Source organism: Onychostoma macrolepis, chromosome 10 (genome assembly GCF_012432095.1).
Source record: "Onychostoma macrolepis isolate SWU-2019 chromosome 10, ASM1243209v1, whole genome shotgun sequence".
Classification (NCBI taxonomy): Eukaryota; Metazoa; Chordata; class Actinopteri; order Cypriniformes; family Cyprinidae; genus Onychostoma; species Onychostoma macrolepis.
In genome coordinates this window covers 14,865,222-14,885,095 of record NC_081164.1, presented here as the reverse complement: position 1 = coordinate 14,885,095, position 19,874 = coordinate 14,865,222, and the positions used below count along the sequence as shown (strand labels likewise).

The following is a 19,874-nucleotide window of genomic DNA, read 5'->3' as shown; positions in this document are numbered from 1 at the left end:
GTTCCAGCATTGCTAACTTGACAGCACAGTTGGTACTTTATCAAAATAAAATACAGTGAGCCAAACACCAGCGCGCGCGCCTCTGTGTCACCGTTGGAACGCGACTGAAGTACAAAGCCTATCATTTACATAATAAATAATAGTTTAGCATTCAGATACGTTACATCGCAAATATGGAAATATTATGGAATATTTGGATTTGTGCAGAATGAGAGAGGTAGGATACACCTCTTTGTTTGCCCCATTTCGCAAACAGCTGAGTGCGCAAGCCTTTAAAGTATACTCCCTTGTCAGTGAGAGATGCATTCAGAATCAGCACATGATCACTGTCTGGGGGCTTTGTTTTCAAGTGCGCAACTCATGGCATTCGCTGTTCTTCTGCTGGCGGTTATCAAACAGCGTTGCATTACTGCGGGCGCCCCCTTCTGGATTGGGGGTGAATTGCCTGTATTCGTCGTAAGACCTCATGCACCGTACCGAGATGCCCGTACCGTGACGGTTCGGGACGAATACATGTACCGTGCCACCCCTAATATTTACTATAGTAATAACATTAAATCAACTCACCCTACACATCAATTCCTGCCATATACATTAAAAAAATGTAGGATTTACTTCTGCTAAATTTCAAATAATCACATTAATTAAATAATTATTTATTTAATTAATTAGTGCTACTTAAATGCATTTATCACCTAGTTAAACTGGACTGCAAGTGGTAAATGCAGGTTTTTGCTCTTAAATATTGTGCACAAAAGTGCTTCTTACACTTGTTCCACAGTACTTAAACATACACAGGAAGATCAGGGAAACATAGTACAGAACAAAAACCAAGAGCAAACCAAAAACCAGAGCTAATGTTAAAGGCCAAAATGAGAACTGTAGAAATCAATAGCAACAGATCATGTTACATGAAAATCAAATTGTGTATCTCAGATCTCAGGAAGCCCGTCTGAGCCTTTTCTCTAAGGAGAAAAGCCTTGAGTAAGAGAGAAAGAGAGAGAGACAGATTGAAAGAGAAGAGAGACAAAAACGAGACCGACAACAAGGGGAAGACGGAGCAATAGACAGAGATAGAGAGACAGAAAGGGATACAAAGACTCAGAGAGACAGGTAGACAGACAGAAAGAATGGGGGAAAGAGAGGGGGAGAAAGAGAGCACAAAACAGAAAACATTTTCCTTCCACTAAATCATTGAATCCCAGAATTTAAGACCACCGCCCCTTCTCTCCCCCACCATATACCACCAAATTACATCATACACTTCAATCTGATCCAGGATCAAAGGGGAATCGCACGGGTGCCATGGAAACACACTTCAAAGACTTCCTCTTCCAGCATCCAGTGTAAACCTCTGCAACTGACTGGTGTTCGCGCAGAGGAGACGCCGGGGTTTTGTTGACTTCTTAAGAATAAGAATATGTCTGACAACTGCCTGAGCTTAAATTTGATATTTACTGATGGAACGATATAACACTGCTGCAAACAGCAAAATGAGAGATGTCAAAGTGTACATTTTTACAATTACATTGATGTTGGAGACAAATGTGTTTTCTGCAGCACAAAATAAGGCTTAATTAGAATGGGCGTCACAGTTAGAAATCACAGAAATGCTGGTTGGGATGCCACAAAACGGCACAGACATTTCTCATTAATATTAATTAGGTTATGCACAAACAATTGAACGATAAGTGTGTCTTGATGGTCATTATTACAATATTCAACCTGGTCTCATAAAAATACATACCTCTGCGCACTTTTTGTGCGAAACCGTTTTACGTAGCTTGCTGCACGTTTCGCCGCAGTTTCAAATAGAAATGTCCACTGAGTGGCGCTAAAACACAGGTTCAATGTGTGAACCCTGGCACGTTTTTATTACGTAGATATTGGTACGTATTGCTGTTTTTTTATTACGTTGCTTCAGATACGTATTGTGGCGGTTCAGAATTGTGCAAAAATTATGCTTTATTAATCGCAACACTGTAAATTTGTGTGAAAATGTTCATTTATTTTGGAAACTGCAGTGATATGTACTTATTGGTACGTATTTCATGTCACGCTAAAAAGTGCACCCAGGTACGTAAATGCCATGAGACCAGGTAGACAATATTACATTATTATAATAATGCAAGAGGTTCCAGGTTCTAATCCTGGTTTATATAATTAATAAACCAACTGTACATTGGTGGATGCATATTTGGACTGGGGTGACATTTGTTTGCAATTTGTTTTGTGAATTCACTAGAACGGATAGCAAGCTGCTGAAAAGCAATAGATTAGAGTCCAAGTCTGAGAGCTGCGAGCTGCAGAGAAAATGCCACTGTTGCTTTCCACAACTGATAATAACCGCAACAAACATACAGAGGTAAAAATAACAAATTCCAGCACCGTATACCAGGTCCATTACAACACACACTAACCAAACAAATCCATGCTGAAGAAACTTTCAAAAAGTTGTGGAGACAAAACTTGGGCATTGCTGGAAAAGTGGAAAACACAAAACAAAATGAAAACATCATAAATTATAGATACTGGATTATTATGGATACTGCATTAAAGGAATGTTATGGTTTAAATAGTTAAGCTCTATCACCAGCATGTATACAGTTAATAGTTCATAAAAACAAATGAAATGAAAACTTAAAAAAAAAAGTAATTTTTTTAGTCAAGGCAAAATTTTTCACTAAAATAAATAAACTAAAATTTAATAAAACTATACAGACAAAATTGTATAATAGTATATCAATGATACTAAAATAACACTGTTATTTGCTGAATAATGTCATTTATTCTGAATAATTTCCTATTTGCAATGGGACATCATTTAAACATTTTAATTGTTTTTAATAATAACTTTTGAAATATAATGTTATTATGTTATTATCATTTAATGTACTACTACATACATACTGGCCACTCCACTCTTGGAAAAAAATAACATATGACAATGTCAAACGGTGTGATCGACAGTTTGTGGCTGCTGTGGTGAACGCAATGCACTGTATATGCATAATATAAATCACTAGACTCTGCTCTGTGCTGCGCAACTCTGTCAAGATGACACCAATCAATCATTAGTCGATTGACAAACGAGCGGTGTAGTGACAGGCTGAAACATTAGCAGAGCTCTTGGTACGTCAGTTTGCGGTCTTATGGATGGATTAGAGGTATCATGTATATTGCGCTCTGTATTGATAGCAGCTAACAATGGTTGTTGCGTCAAATATCCCGTGAAGGGCATGTGAAATATTACATCTGCCTGAGAGATGGACGATATTCGACACGTTGTCCCGGGCTGCAGAAATGATTGGTTTAGAGTTGCAGTCAGTCACTGAATCAGTCACAGGCTGCAGGTGTTCACTGTATATCTAAAATAGGCAAGAGAACAATGTGTCGTGTTCCAGCACTGTCAATGAGAACTGGGAATCAAGAGGGCTGGTAACAAAGGTCAGAGCAAATCATAAAACACAATCGTTTCGTGCATGAAGGGGCCAACGTCGGCAACAGAAAAAAGGAGACTTTTCATAACCAAAGGCCAAACTGCTTTGGGATCCACGGTGTCATTTCTGCTGTGGGCCACAGACGCACAGGAATGTGTGCGTGAAGTTCACATATTGCTTTTCATCCAGCTTAAACGGAGTGACACCCCCCCCCCCACCTGTCAATCATCGCAACGCCAGCGAACAAAACCCTCCACCGGCCCCTGCTTGTCACCCTGTCACTCAAATCCCACCGCAAAAATAAATAGGGGGCAGGAAGCAGCACTGTACGGTAGATGGCTTGAGGGGGTGGGGGAGTGGGAACAACTGCCTTTTTAAAACCATTTTCTCCTCCATTTCTCAATGAGGGATTTCGTTTTAATCTCCCTGAGGTGAGAATCATATTTTAATTAGGTCTACCTCTGGTTAACAGTTCCCCTCCCTGCCTGATCAGTGTACGTGCCCACCCGGCGGTGCTAGCAGGGCTGTCAGACTCACTCACTTTCAGATCAAACTGGATCAAATCAAAGATGCCAACAATCCTCAGTCTTCTCACTCTCACGACACCCCCCAAAAAACAAAAAGCCAGCGTGTGCCACGCTAGTCTTTAAAGGAGAAGTTCACCAAAACATGAACATTTTGCAATTTTTTATACACCCTTGTATTGTTGTTTTTTCCCTAGAGAATACCAAAATAATTTTTGTATAAACACTAAAAATGTAAAACCAAAAAACAAGTGATCAGGGGTGCAAACTTTTCACTTTTCGATAAAAACATAGGTAATTTGTGTGATTCGTGTGGATCTGATGAGTACTTAAAGCGTAGCACTGTGTTTATTTACTCGCAAGCAGATCACGTTGTTACAAGTGAGCAGTCTGTGTTTCCAGTGTCTCGGAGCAGCTTGGTTAGCAGTAAATGCTTCTCCACAGGACTCCATCTTTGCAAGTGCTGTGAGTTTGGGTCGCTTATAATCTGCATTTTAAAATGCAAGAAGTGTCAACCATCTTCCCAAGTTTGTAATGAGAATTGTTTATAAAAACTGCTGTCAACAAAAAAAGAAGCTTAATGGTTTCCCTGTGGTTTTCTGCCAAAAAAATAAATAAAAAATGAAAGCAAAGAAATTGAGACAGCGATGAAAATTAGTATTGTAATTTTACAGTTAATTAAAAATATTGTTTTAAATAAAATTATTATTATTATTATTATTTTAAAGTAAGTAGTATTGTCATCATAATATATTTTATTGCCTTGTTTAATTTTTATCATTTATTATTTTAATAATAATACTAAGAAGAAGATGAATATTAAATACCAATTTGTGTTATTTTACAGTAAAATTATATTATTGTGTTAATATATTACTTTATGGTCTTATTTCAATTTTATAATATAATTGAATAAAACTATTTCATTATTTTATTTTATTTATTTTATTAATCTCTTTATTTTATTTATTTTTCAGTATAAAAGTATTATTGTGATTATGTTAATATACCGCTTTATTAGCTTTTTAAAAATAATTTTCACATTTTATAATTTTTATAATTTATTACAAATATTTGAGTACAAAACAATACTATATACAGTAAAGTACAATAAAATATTTAGAATAATATATTTTTGTTGTTATTATTGTATAGTTACTATATGGGTTCTATAAAATACAACAGTGTGAATATTGCTTTTCAGACTTAAATATTTGTTCATCATACAGAGGGTTGACAGTCCTATAAAAAATCTATGTGGAGGTATGTTAATTTTTGTTGTATTCCATGACAAAGTTAAAATAATATTATTAGTCCCTCTATTCTCATGGCTTCCAGAAGATATTGGCCAAAGACCATCATGCGAAATCATGCATAACACATCAGTCTAAGGTGAGACTCACAAGGCAATGTACAAACAGAAGGTTATGTAGGATTGTGTCTGTTGAACACAGAGCCAGTCACATGCAGTGTTGACATTTCACTTCCTAAACGGTTCCCCTGGAATCTGATGCATGTCTTTGGGGCTGGCAGACACACCCCACATGCGGCGCAGGTTCCCAGTGTGAAATCAACAGGACGTTGTGATTCACGGAGCATGTTAAAACACTGACGTGAGAAGACTAAGGTATATTTCACAGCTAAAATGTTAACCCGAGTTCACTGAGACATCCATTGGGAAATCAGCATGGTAATTAAGCACAACAGCACTAATAGAGCAAAAATCTGAATAAGATATGTGCGAAAAAGTTATATTATGGAACGGTTGCTGTGGTAATAGAGCTTAAATTGAACGGAGACAAATTCGCAAGGGCAACGTTTAAAGTGGCAGCTGCTGGGAGGATGTTTCTGGTTATGAGAGCGACAATATAAATGAATTACAGAAAGAATGTCTAGTACGTCTCTGGCGGAATTTAGTAATGGCTAAACGAAATTGACGTTAGACTATCCCGCTTAGTCCTTGCATTTTCTTTTTTGGATTAGTTTTCCATCTCATTGTTTTATGACCCCAGCAGCTGCTGTGAGAGCAGTTTGGCTTGAGCTAAGAAGCTGTTTACGATCAGCACACTGTTGTCTGGGCAGACGTCAAAGTGCAGATTTATTCAGAGACCAAAAGCTCCATTAGGTGGAGTTTTTAATTAGCACACTTGTGTGAGAGGGTCATTAAGAATGATTTGCTGTTGTGATTGAGGGCTTGCTGATGGGCAAGACACAGACCCTGCTGAGTCTGCTTCTGACCCCAAACTCATAGATCTAGCTTCGGCCAAAACAAAGCAGTGTTGACAAAATTTGGGCAACTTTTCACTGCCAAATGAGATGTAACAGAAGTCTAAATTGCCTACCGGTTTCTGGGTGTTCCATCTCTCCGATGCTGCCATCAGGGGTGGTCCGTTCGTAGTGGTCCTCGGGCAGGGCGAGGGGGCCGATACGTGGTCCTGAAGAGCTCTTGCTGCTGGGGGTCTCAGACTCCTCCAGACCACTGTCGTAGTAACTCTGCTGAGAGGAGTCCTGCTGATCTTGCACGGGGTTGGCTGTGGAGAACGTCACTCTGCGATGCGGGAGCTGCGATCGAGAGGAAAGAGGGGCCTTCAGTCACACAACAATCTTATTATAACTTTAGGCCCCAAAACTAGGCTAATTGACCACTAAATTTATAATATCACACTTCAGCAGACGGGTATTTTCAATATGTAATTTCCAGAGGGGCGGCTAATGAGGAAACGTTTTGTTCAAATTGAGGGGAAATGGTAAAGAGGGAATCACTTATTAGAGTATCTCTCGGCAGAGGGGAGAAAGCAATATAACTCTCCTTTGATACCACTGCTTAGGTGACCACATTGTTTTTCACAAGGCCAATGAGGGCAAACACTCATGCTGAAATACAGAGGCGCAGAGCTCATAAAACAGTGGAAATCACAGAATCCTGCAAAAAAGCCTCCATTCCTAATTCTGTGTGAGCTCACAGCTCGCCGACTGCAGGGAGGGATCAATAGTTCCAGGCTGCACACACACGTACAAACACACACACACAGACTGGCAAACAGAACCATTTCAGAGTAGGAATTAGGGCCATTAAGAGAGCAATTTTAGTTCATATAAAAAGCCCATTAACACGGCCATTTAAAACATATAGAGAGGCCATTAACGCTACGTACTTCACCATCCCAAAGTCATAAGGCTTTCTTTCCCCCTCTCTAATTCAGGATGTTTATTTATAAGCTCATCAATTATTTTCTTGACTTCTCCTGAAATTGAACATCCAAATTGCTCAGAAATGCAGTGCGCACACAAATATTGCTAGTCTGTACATTTGCGTACCTAGTCATGCAACATATTGCTCATTTACATACATGCAACAGTTTTAGAAGAAGAAAATGACAGCATACTCTCCAGACGGTGTCATAGATGTGCACTCCAATTACAGACAGCTTCGTTAATTATAATGAGAGTAATTCTTTGACATGTTGCACTCTGTGTGACTGTAGATTGCTAATGGCTGTCCTGCAACTTGCAGTACTATAGAATTGAACCGTGGTGTGATCGCAACTATGCATACATAAATGGCTGATGAAAATCAAACCATAATGTTTTATATATTAAATAACCATGTATTAATGTTGTAATATGTACTATATATACTGGATATATACATGCAGGGGTTCGATTTCCAGCAACATTAACTATATTGTGATATATACTGTTACCATGATATTAAATTTCTTGCACCATTATATAAGATCTTGGTCATTCTGCCCACCCTAAATCTATTTACTTACACACATCCCCTCATTGCTCGCACGCTGTGCACACACGTCCTCAGCAGTGTTAATTTCGTCGACGAAGACTAAGACGAAAAAAATTCGTCAACGAACCTTTTTTCTGTGACTAAGACGAGACGTTGACGAGCTAAAATTAATGTCTGATGATAAAAACTATGACGAAATTTATGCCGCGTCTTCATTAACAAGACGAGACGGGACTAAAATGTTATTTGAGGACTACTGGACATTCAAAATACATCCTATATGCTAAATTAACTGTCTTGTCTTTCAAAATGTGCGTCTCTGTCAATGGATTACAATCAGATGAGGGGCGTATCTCAGTATGGCAGCCGCAGTGGACGGATAGGCTATCAAAACGCAAACTAACGATCTGAAACAATAGCCTCAGCACCCGAAGGGTTAGGGATAGGGTGACCAGACGTCCCGTTTTTCCCGGGAGTCACAATTCGTTGTCGATTAATGTAAAGTTAGTGACGGCGGGATAGGCGGAGTCGCGCTAATAGAAGCGCTCTCTCTCTCGCACACGCTCCACTTCTTCAGTTCTCATACAGCGCGCGATCAGTTCTCAGTTCTCAAATACACACATAGCAGTCCTGTGTCTATCGTGTAGAGTCAGAGTATCTCACATAAATACAGTCAGTTATGGCTTAAGTGAGCGTAAACAGGTGGATGTAAACTGAATGTGTGTCAGTATTACATGCATGCCTTCCGTCTTAAAGGGACAGCATTCCTAATTATCCGTGTCATAAATGTTAACCAACAAAAGATGTTAAATAAATGTATAATTAAGTAAAGCTACTGTATCTGAAAAATGAGTTTAATTTGTATCTCTACCAAAAAATTAAAATGTATTCCAGTTTTTCCAAATCCAATCCTTGATTCGAATTTCTCATAAGCTTAATTGATTTGGTCTAAAGAGAGAAGAATTGATGCCTATTTTTGTTTGAATACTATATATAAAATAGCTACCAAAATAAATGTTGTTAACTGCACTTTGACTAAAAGTAAAGACTAAAAGTTGACAAAAATACAATGACTTTTCGTCGACTAAAACTTGACTAAAACTATGAAATACTCAAATGACTAAAATGTGACTAAGACTATTAAGCATTTTCGTCTCAAGACTAAGACTAAGACTAAATCAAAAATGCCTGCCAAAATTAACACTGGTCCACAGAACATTTGTACTTTGTGCTCACTCTTTACTATGTCACTTTCATGAGTTGTAGGCCTTCGTGTGCTCCCTTGTGCCCTGGTATTTACGGTTAGTGAGGCACTGAAGTGCGTAGACGAACATTCTCACTGCACAGTAATTACATCGACTTTCTTAGCAAACTCAGACATGGACTCACAGCATGAGTCCCTCTGTAGTCAGAGCTTTCATACAATGAGTGTGTATGTGTGTGGAAGAGAGAAAAAGATACAGGGGAGAACCATGGGGTGTTTTGTCTTGGGGCGGTAACTTTTTAATATATTTCCTTTTTTAATTTTCTTATTAATTTGTAGTCTTTGATGTGCAAGGGACCGCATGCACACCATTCTTAGGGTGGCACACGTTTTAGTCATTGTTTTATCTATTGTAAAATGTGCTTATCATGCTTTGTAGAAAATGCAAATGGCACCGTTTGATCACTGTAAAGGGATGTAGTGATTACAAGGCCACATGTAGTATGCAAATTGTAGCGTTTGATCTACAGTAAGGGATTTTGAAAAGAAAATCCTCAAGTGCAGTTTTATTAGGGAAAGCACGTTATAACGGTTATGATATTTTAATTGCTAAAATTGTTGCCATCCCAGGTATCATCCTGGAATAATGGCATTCTCAGCTACTAGAATTGTACTTAAGACACGTTGCTATTTAAACCTTAGAGAGGCATTTAGTTATTTAAATATGGATTCTTGCTTAAACTGCTCCTACAGGCATTGCTCGAGAGTCAGCACTTTTATCCCCCCTTAGTGCTGGAAGCTGCAGCTCTGCAGTTCTGCAGATGGGGTAGAGTCTCAGCACACGGTCCAGTCTGTCTCTCTCTCCAGGGGGAGCACTGCAGAGCTGGGCCGGGAGGTGGTGGTGGGGGTGTTGGGGGGTTTGTGTAGCGGGGGTAGCAGTGAAGCAGGACCAAGATAAAGGAACAGGGCCTTGGCTCTGGATGTAAGAGGGCCAGTCTGGCTGGCTTGAGTTCTGCACTGATGCCTGGAATAAAGTCATCCCTGATTATAATCGACCTGCATGGATTTTCATGACTGTGAATTGAGTAACTGGAGTTGGGCACGTTGGAGGCAGAGGGTCTTGTAATAGTCTTGGATTGGAAGAAGAGTCTGAGAGAGAATCTTAAGATTGTAGAGTGGACAAAGTCTTGGATTGGAGAGTGTCTTGTACTGGGCAGAGAATCTTGGACAGGTCAGAGAGTCTTGGATTGGAGGAAGAGAATTGGACCCGGCTGAGAGTCTTGCTTTGGAGAGAAGGCCTAGAACTAGGCAGGGAGTCCTGGATTGGAAAGGGTCTGGGATAGGACAGAGAGATTTGGACCAGGCAGAAAGTCTTGCTTTGGAGAGAATAGGCAGGGAGCATTGGATTGGAGAAGGATCTTGGACTGGAGACTGAGACTTAGATTGGACTGGAGAGGGTGAGTGCTAATCTGCTCTCTCCAGGACAGAAATTGAGAACTGTATTAGGGTTACTGGGACTGGCTGTTATACTGGATTTGAAGCCAAAGAATGGTTTGATTATGCACCACAAAGATGACTGGACAAAGTAAAGAGATAGACAACATGGCCCTAAAGGAATCTGAGTAAAACTAGAACAGTGCACATGGAAAAAAAAAAATGGAATAATACAAACATGCAATACTGAATATGCAAGAACATTTCACTTGATGGAAATAAAACCCAGAGACGAAGGGAGAAAATGGCGTTTGTTGGGCTGGTGTGTTGTGCCTCTGAGCGGATAATGGAGTGCTGCCTCATATCTGTCTATTCATCATGTACGAGGTGTGGTTTGAGGTGAAATACTCCACAAATGGATAGCCGATACACGGGGTGGTTTAAGCTGCAGGCAGGGCGGCGAGGCTGAGCTTTTCCTACCAGTGATTCATTCAGCCCATTACTCCTGCATGCTGTCATACCAAATGGCGTGAACTATGAGATTTGTCATTAGAAGTGGCAGCTCGATCCCCTGTACTCTGCGTACGGCCAATGCAGGCTTTTACTGTGTCAGCGCTGCTGCAGCCTCAAACCCTGTACCCGTTTTAAACATTCTGCTTTAGGAGTGCCGCTTTCTAGGCAGGGAGGGAGATCTATTGCGGGAGAAGCTCTCATGTCTCTCAGACACAGAGGGGTTTGTATCTACCGAGCTTTGTTGGTGCAATTAGCCACTAGTGAATGCTAAACAGGTCTGACAATGGCTTTCTCCTGCCCTCTCTCATTTCAATCACCAGCCACTCTTCTTCTTCTTTCTTCTTGTTTCATGTCTTCACTTTTTCCTGTTTTCGTGACCACCCCCTCCATTCTGTTTCATTCTCCAACACATTCCCAGAGTGCCCCTCCCCAACTCCCCATTTCTCCCTCCCTGTGTCTCTTTGATAAGTCTGGACTCTTTGAAGGCCCTAGTGTCACACTTCTTGCCTCCAAGCTATTGCACCTACCAAAAAAAGGAGAAACACAACTCTGGAAGATGGAAGAGGAAAAAGCCGAGGATGTGAGAGTCGGATGGAAAATAAGAACAGATCCGTATGTGCCTAAACCCCTCTTTTTCTCAGCTCTCTGTGATTTTATGCTGGCTGCATCTCTTCCGAGGTGCACTCCTTCATTGTCATGTTTGTTTGCGCAGCTCATTTTTCCTCTGCTCTACATGCCTTCTGAAGCAGCGGCTCATTGATCCTCGCACACGCCTGCAGCCCTGCAGCCTGAACGCTCGCTCAGATCCCCTTTAACTAACGCACGGCAGCAAGAGTTCACCCACCGACTTTAACCAAGCGAATGCACAGAGGTTCACACTACATCTCCTACTCAGTGTGGGTGCACAAGGGCAGGAAAGATCTCTAAATTAACCATAGGACAGCAGATGAGAAAACAATCTTCAATTTCCAACACATGATATATCACAGCAGACAGCACAACAGATCTTTCAAGACATGTAAATGAAACACCTGTACAAAAAGTTGGTTTTAATGCCTTGAAAAAATTACAAAATGCTAAAAGTCAAATAAAAACATCTATACTTCACTTTACTGGTCTAGGGCCAAGGTTTTAAACAAGGGACCACTGGGGATCTGTCAAGAGATGCTGTATAAAATATAGAACATAGGGAGTGAATTCACTTAACGATAAACAAAATAATGTTACTTTTGTTCGCAGCAATTTTTTTATTTCAATATAAAATTTAGAGTCTTAACCACTCACAATTCAGTGACAACTCTGTCATCACCTGCAGAACACAAAAGTAGATATTCTGAATAACGTTCAGGTAAATGTGCTGAAATAGCACCTGAATTAACTTAGTGTAATTTCTATGCAAATTAAGCCTTATTCTCAAAACTCAGTGGTATTTGCCTGCCGCAATGAACACGCACAAAAAATTATTAACATGCACAAAAAAGCTGGTAGGAATCACAATTTTATGACAAAGAGATGCTTGTGCACATTTTCTACTGATCATGGCAGCAGTTGTTAATCAAATGATGATCAAATTATGGAGAAGAGCACTATAATTGGGCATACATTCTAATGCATGGTGTAGACGAACACACTTTCACACTTGAAAGAGAATCACACCGTTATATAATTTACATAATTCTTTAGTGAATTGGCCACTAAGAAAAGACAGCGTGGGCAATTAAGCAGCACTAAAAGCAGGCATAATGCTTTCTCAGTGAATTCTCCTAGTGTTAATCTTGTCAACGAAAATACAGATAGAAATGTTGTTGAAGTTTTTTTTTTATTATATTGATGCTAATGAGGACATGATAATTAAACTATTTTAATAAAAAAATACTAATGATGAAAATATAACAAGAAAAAAAAAACACACACTGCAATACATTAATGTATTACCAATGTTTCCGAAGAAGAAAAATCTAGATGTAAAATTATTTTGACAGGATATTTAGGTCAAAAGGAAAACTGACAGCTAAAAAGCTTTTAAACAATCAACTCTAAGCTCCCCACAGAATTCAATTTTTCTTAACTATCTGAATGAACATTAACTAGAGATCCTGTGTACTTTTGATTTTAAAATGTAGTAATGTTTATGTTGTTCATTTATTGTTTAATTCCTAATAAATTTGTTCTTCATTTAAGTTGTTCTAAAAGCAAATTATTCTTCCTTTATTATATTGTGGGTTCCTGGGTTGACTGAGAGTCTTTGTAAGAGATTTGTAAAAGTTGAAAAGCCCTGGTCTAGACTATATTCCATAAATGATTATGTTGAGAGCAAGACAAATAACAATTTCTGTTGTCTGGAACATCAGATGACACAGCCGTCTAAACTAGAAGAATCTCTGTCCTGACTGGGAAAACATACAGTAGCCGAATCCGCAACCCAGCTTTGGCATTTTCTTGTTAGATTGCAATGGCTGTCATTGTTGACCTTGTCGTGAACCCATAACCTTTCAAACTCTTTGGCCTCCTGTCCATCAGTGTGACAAGATGTGAAACAAACACTCTAATCTACACTCTTTATAACACCTCTCCATCTCACCTTTACTTCCTTCACACCATCTAAATTTTAACCTTTCTCTCCTCCCAGTTTCTTCACACCCTCTATATTTTACCTTTTCTCCTCCCTTTTCTCACCTGGCATCTTTCACTCCCTCACAATCTCTCCATCTCTCCCCTACCCCACCTTTCTGGAACCGTAGGCCGCCATTGGGATTTGGAGGAAATTGAATTGAATTATGAAGGAATTTCTCTGCAGTTCGATTGGCATCATTTCCCCCCTCACAATAGAACATCATTCTCATATCTCTTCGTGTGAGAGAATGAAAATAGGCCTGGGCGCCATTCTCTCTCTCATCCTTTTAAATTGAATTTTTCATATCAGAGGGCACCCGAGACATCTGCCGATTCTTTTAAGGCTGGGGAGAAAACCCATTTCATAACATATGAGAGGTATATACCTGCGATTTTCCAACGTGAAAAATCTGACTTCCTGCAAGAGAGAAGAGTACGGATCCATCACAGCATAACATAAAATAATAACACAAGTCTCTTTTACAACATTAGAAGGTGGAGCTGTGTCAGTGGTGCGCAAGTGTCAAGTTTTCTGAATATTACCATTTAATCTGGGTGGATCAAGCTGCCGTTTTTTCCGCAATAAGTCCTTTATCCTGAGGGATGCACTTGGTCGGCCCCATTGCAAGTGTTTGCATTCAGAGGTGGGCAAACACTTGGGCTGGGTGTCCTAAATTGCATTTCATTTTATGCTGTGTTCTGAAAGTCCTTGTTTTGAAAATATTGAGTGACACTGGGAGAGCCAGTCGGAATATTAAGCCGCAACGTGGAGGTGGAAGGGAAAGGAGAAAGGCACAAAAAAGAGAGAGAAAAGCACTTGAGAAATTAATCCTCAGTATCCACTCCCAAGTGGACACCTTTTTCCTTCTTAAACCTCCATTTCAGAGTTAATATCTCAGTCCCTAAAGCTCCTGGCTGGAAGGCATGCATGGAGCTCAGCCTCAAATTGCTTTAAGGACCTGATATATAATGGGATTGTGGGGAGAGATGACAAAGCTCTCAAGCGTGCGCTAGACTTTAGGAGCTCCCTTCGGAATTGTTTTTGTGCATCACTATTAATAGACTATGATGGAATAGCTTGGACGATAGTTCACAGTTAAAAATTATACTACTAAAGACAGTTACTGTATCACAGTGGTTTTGGAGAAGTACTGTAAAGGTGGTGTGGGAAACTGCCCTAGTTCTCAAATCCTGTATGTTTCACACATTTAAATCTGCCGCAGTGACGGTACATATAGGAACCAATGAAAAGCAAGAACAGTTTCTCTTATGGTGTTGCTACGCTTATGTAAACAAGTCAAAGACGTTTTAGCATGGATCATTAACGCTATAAAGCCTACCTTATCAAGATACTCAAATTATCGATTAAATAATCAACACAATCAAAACCTGTTGTACACAATCTGCTACGTGCCTTCTGTCATCTGATTGACAGTTCATACTTTTTTTAGAAAGTGAAGGTATATGTGATACATGTCAAGCCTGAAGCATCATTCTGAAACATCCCCCTTTAGGTTGTCTTTTTGCAGTAAAATCTTATATTTTTATAATAGTAAAAATTATTAATTTATATTTTAAGTAATATTTCAAGAAGAACACTTGTTGGACTGAGACATATAGGTAATTCTTGGAAAAATCATGTTATAATGTAATACAAATTATATATTAGGCTTTTGAGGAATGTTTAATTGCATCAATCATCAATGTATTGCATTGCATTAAATGTTTTGACCCCCACAAAAAAAGAAAAGAAAACATGTTAATATCATCTTACTAAGACATATTGTTGGGAGATACAGAGTGACAACTGATTTTATGTAAATAGCATCTTGTACAATTATAAAATCTCGATTTACACTATAAGCCATCAGAACTTCATTTTACTTTTTGTAAAAGGTGTTTTTCCTCCTTGAATATGAGCTGCATATTTTCTTATATCAATGAGATTCAATAAATTGTTCCATTAAATAATAATAATTATAATAATACTTTTTCCGCCTATTATTTCATATGTCAGGTTTTACAGGGTTAACATGGCAGATTTGAATGGAGGAAAGATTGGCAATAATTAATGACAAATTCTGGTATGTTCCTCACACAGGTAAACTATATGACAATATAACAGTTGAAATATAGCGAATCTTATGGATCTATTACCTATAATCTTTGATTATTGGAGTACCTTTACAGGAAATTACAATTTCAGTCCTTTTACTTCAAAAATCATTTTTCCATTTTATTTTATTGTATATTTATTTATTAAACAAAACTTTACTTTCACCTCTTTTAATATTAAACTGGTGTATTTTTCTTATTTGTAACTATTTTTGGATAAAATATTTGCTAAATAAATGGATCAAAAATATGTGAATTACTACTGTAGCTAGACAGTCATTTTTATCTGTATACTTCCCCTACCTTCTTATTTAAAAGAGATGACGAACCACATTCTGAATTTCCTCAACATATAAAATAAGAGAGACTATTAAAAAATAATGTTTAATTAGAAGCCGGAGAGCTCTTTCATCTCCTGCTCAGAGCGCTCTGCCATGGCCATGGAACTAGGACAAAATTCTTTTATTGATCCATTTGAGCGAACCCGTGGTTTGGCAGCTGCCTAAGTGTGTTCAACCAGACGTAAAAATGACTCTTAGAATTTTTTTTTTTATCTGCAGTGAGGCCGTCTCGCTCATGTTCTTTCTCCCTTCGCTTCTGAAATCAGAAGGACGTCTTGTCTGGAGTTCTGTTTGCAAATATCAAAGGAATTCAAAGCCTTTTAAAAACCCCAAGCAAATGATGGAGTAGATGATTCTGCTCACATCTCATCCTCCGCCCACTTTAGCCAGTGGGTGAAACAACATGGCGTAGAGCTGATGAATTCAAAGCTCTGTCCTCTTAATGAATTAAAAGCTGATTACAGATGGGCGAGTATAGCTCTGGCTACAGCTGGGCCTTCCAAGTGAGCTGAGGGAGGGAGAGAGAGAGTGAGAGAGGTTAGTCTTTAAAAAAAAAAAAAACAGAGCCGGATAAAAACCACTGCCGTAAGCCAGAAACAAACTATCTTGTGAAGCCTGGTAATCAGAAAGCATTGATCCGACATTTCCAATTAAGTGAGGACGCATGTAGAGTTGAGGAGTTTGTGATTACGCATTCATGCGTGTGCGTGCAAGGCAAAGTGTTTGTCTGTGCTTAGTGTGGTGTGATAATGGCTTGAAAGTCAAGGCATTCACTCGCTTCCCCTTCTCTCTCTAACTCTCTCTCTCTCTGTGTGTTTCTGTGCATCATCTGATTACAAACTAAAACAAGCAAAGTTCTACACTGTACCCTGCAATGCATGGAGTCAGTTTGTGGCAGCAGTTAATGTATACAAGAGCAGGCATGTATGGAATGTGCAACCACAGAAATTGCCAAAAAAAAAAAAAAAAAATCAAATATATATGTACATAATATTATCATCTGTGGTAATACTGCAATTGTTGTTTATAAAACGGTTAGTTACAGTCCTCAATTCCGATTGGTCAGCAGCTGTGTTTTATTCAAGATAAAGCACAGCTATGACCACTTCACAACAACAGTTCTGTGTCTCACTAAGCAAAACCCTTAACAACCACCCGTTGCAACATAAACAATCAATAATATAGTGTCAAAACTGTTCCATGTATTATGTATTTCGGCACAATGAACTGTTTGTTATTTAATGAAGTATGAGTGACCCCTGCTGGCGTTGTTTTGCGTCATTCATCTTTAATTTGGGACCAAACCCTTCACCCCCGCAAAGAAACTCTTCTCCCGTGGGAGAAACATTGACGTGTACATGTCTGTGTGGAAACACACAGTTTCCGAAGTAAGGAGGGAATATTACTGTATTTATTAGTTTCCTGTTCCAGGTATGATTCTGTATGTCCATATGTCCATCAATTTACACTGAAATGACGCTTACAAACTCGCACTGTGCTGCAAATCAATCTAAACGACGGAAAACAGATGTTTTCTCATGCTGAGAGATAAGCAGATGTATGTGTGTGAGAAAATAACATATATGGTGTTAAAAAAATAAATGACATAGCCGATGAGAAGAGTTCCTATTCTCATTTTTAATTTGAGCTACATAAGATGAGGCATGTTACATTGTAATATTCTCTTGCCGTTTACTGTTGCTGTCAGGAACTATTTTTTAGTGGAAGGACAGCATTTAACAAACTTTCAAAAAAAGTAATGTATCAATACATAAATTTTGGTTTAAATATTTTTTATTGTGTGGTAACCGCTTGATAAAGGCAATAAGGTACCCAATGCATGCTGTATTGTGAATAAGTCACGGCCTCTTGTAACTTATTGCTTACTACAACGGTATGTGAGCATATCGAGTATATTCTCCAAATATCAGCATGATTGCAAATGTGATACTGATCTGACGAACAGTTCAGTAAACAAGAAGTTAATATTAGGTGACTTACATTTTAGACACAACAGTTCCTGTTTTTGCTGTATTTCAACAACACTGTTATCCCTGAAATAGTTTTAACCCAAATTAATTATGTACACTAAACATAAAATTTTTTATGTAGTATATATATATATATATATATATATATATATATATATATATATATGTGTATATCTATCTATCTATCTCTCTCTCTATATATATATATATATAAATAAGGGGTGGAACGGTACACGGATGTCTCGGTTCGATACGATTTCGGTACAACAGGAAAAAAACAAAAAAACAAATCTACTATGCTCGGTTTTTTAACAGACAGTAGTACAAATTTTAAAAAAAATTCCACTTAGATGTGGAAATACTAAATATTATTACATATATATTACAAAGCCTATCATTTACATAATACATAATAGTTTAGCATTCAGATACGTTACATCGCAAATATGGAAATATTATGGAATATTTGGATTTGTGCCGAATGAAAGAGGTAGGATACACGAGCTCAAAGCTCCATTTCGCAAACAGTTGAGTGCGCAAGCCTTTAAGTATACTCCTTTGTTAGTCTATGTGAGAGACGCATTCAGAATTGGCACATAGTCGCTGTGGGCTTTGTTTTCAAACGCGCAACTCATGGCATTCGCTGTTCTTCTGCTGGCGGTTAACAGCATTGCATTACTGCGGGCGCCCCCTTCTGGATTGGGGGTGAATTGCCTGTATTCTTTGTAAGGCCTCATGCACCGAACCGAGATGCCTCTACCATGACGGTTTGGTACGAATACATGTATTGTTCCACCCCTAATATCAGTGGCGTGCACAAGGGGGGGGCCAGGGGGGCTCGAGCCCCTGCCCCTTTGAGGTCCGACGGTAAAGTGCCCTTAAGCGGTCCGGTGCCCCTAGTCTGCGATTTCTGCCGAGAGTAGAGGTGTTCGATATGACGATTTTTGATCGTGGACTATAAAAATGTCTCCACGATTTGCTTTTTTGAAGAAATATCATATTATCGTACTTCAGCGCGCATTCTATCAGCTGCAGTTCTGGCGCCGCCGTCTCTATATACTGTACAACGCCACATACATTCAGATCAGTGTTAACTCAGCGGTGGAGTTACTCTCACGGGACACTGCACTTAGTCGCAGTCACCAAAAGTACATTATCTGCATCTGCTTCAAAGACTTGCTGGTTAAACGTTTCACTCGTGTGCTGTTCTGACGAGCGCCTTTTCTGAGCACATACACCCAAAGCGCGTGCTCTAAAAAGCCTGTCAAACAGCGCCTGATTGAACTAAGTTATGTTTTGTGCTAATACTGTCAAAACACACCAGGTTTATGTATAGACTCAGTTGGTTATGTCTAAAATGAAGGTAAACAGCTGAGAGAAACGCATGCGTGTCTGTATATTAGATGCGTGCAGGTCTTAAAGGGACAGTACTAAATATGCTGCCGACTGTAATTAAAGGGATAGTTCACCCTAAAATTGTAATTCTGTCATTATTTACTCACTCACATGTTGTCCCAAACCTGTATTAATTTCTTTCTTGTGCTGAACACAAAAGATGATATTTTGAAGAATGTGGGTAACCAAACAGTTGCTGGTCCACATTGACTTTAAAAATAAAAAATACTATGGAAGTCACTGTAGACCAGCAACTGTTTGGTTTTCCACATTCTTCAAAATAGCATTTATTTTCAGCAGAAGAAACTCGTTCAGGTTTAAAACAACTTTTGAGTGAGTAAATGAAGGTATAAAAATCAAACACTAGCCTATTTTAATTTTGGGGTGAATTATTCCTTTAATGTTAATAAAACACCAAACACAAAGAGAAAAATCACTCACTACTCTTGACTGAAAAACTTTAATACAGATGCTTTAATAGTAATCAATCTATACAGTGTTTTATTTTTATATTTGTTCATTCAATTTCTTGAATGCTCCTGCTAAATACACCTATTGT

General features: G+C 38.7%; 1 protein-coding gene across 5 annotated transcripts in view; it reads right to left on the bottom strand.

The window, feature by feature from the left end:
• Positions 1-19,874, bottom strand: part of pcdh1a (protocadherin 1a) — an 89,736-nt gene that overhangs the window by 25,844 nt on the left and 44,018 nt on the right. For 4 of the 5 annotated variants that reach the window (XM_058789939.1, XM_058789935.1, XM_058789936.1 and 1 more), the window contains one exon: positions 6,307-6,526. In XM_058789939.1, coding sequence (XP_058645922.1) covers positions 6,307-6,526 — 220 coding nt within the window. Of the gene's footprint in view, positions 1-6,306; positions 6,527-16,292; positions 16,438-19,874 lie in introns of those variants that run through there. The other variant, XR_009273188.1, reaches the window with a different exon arrangement.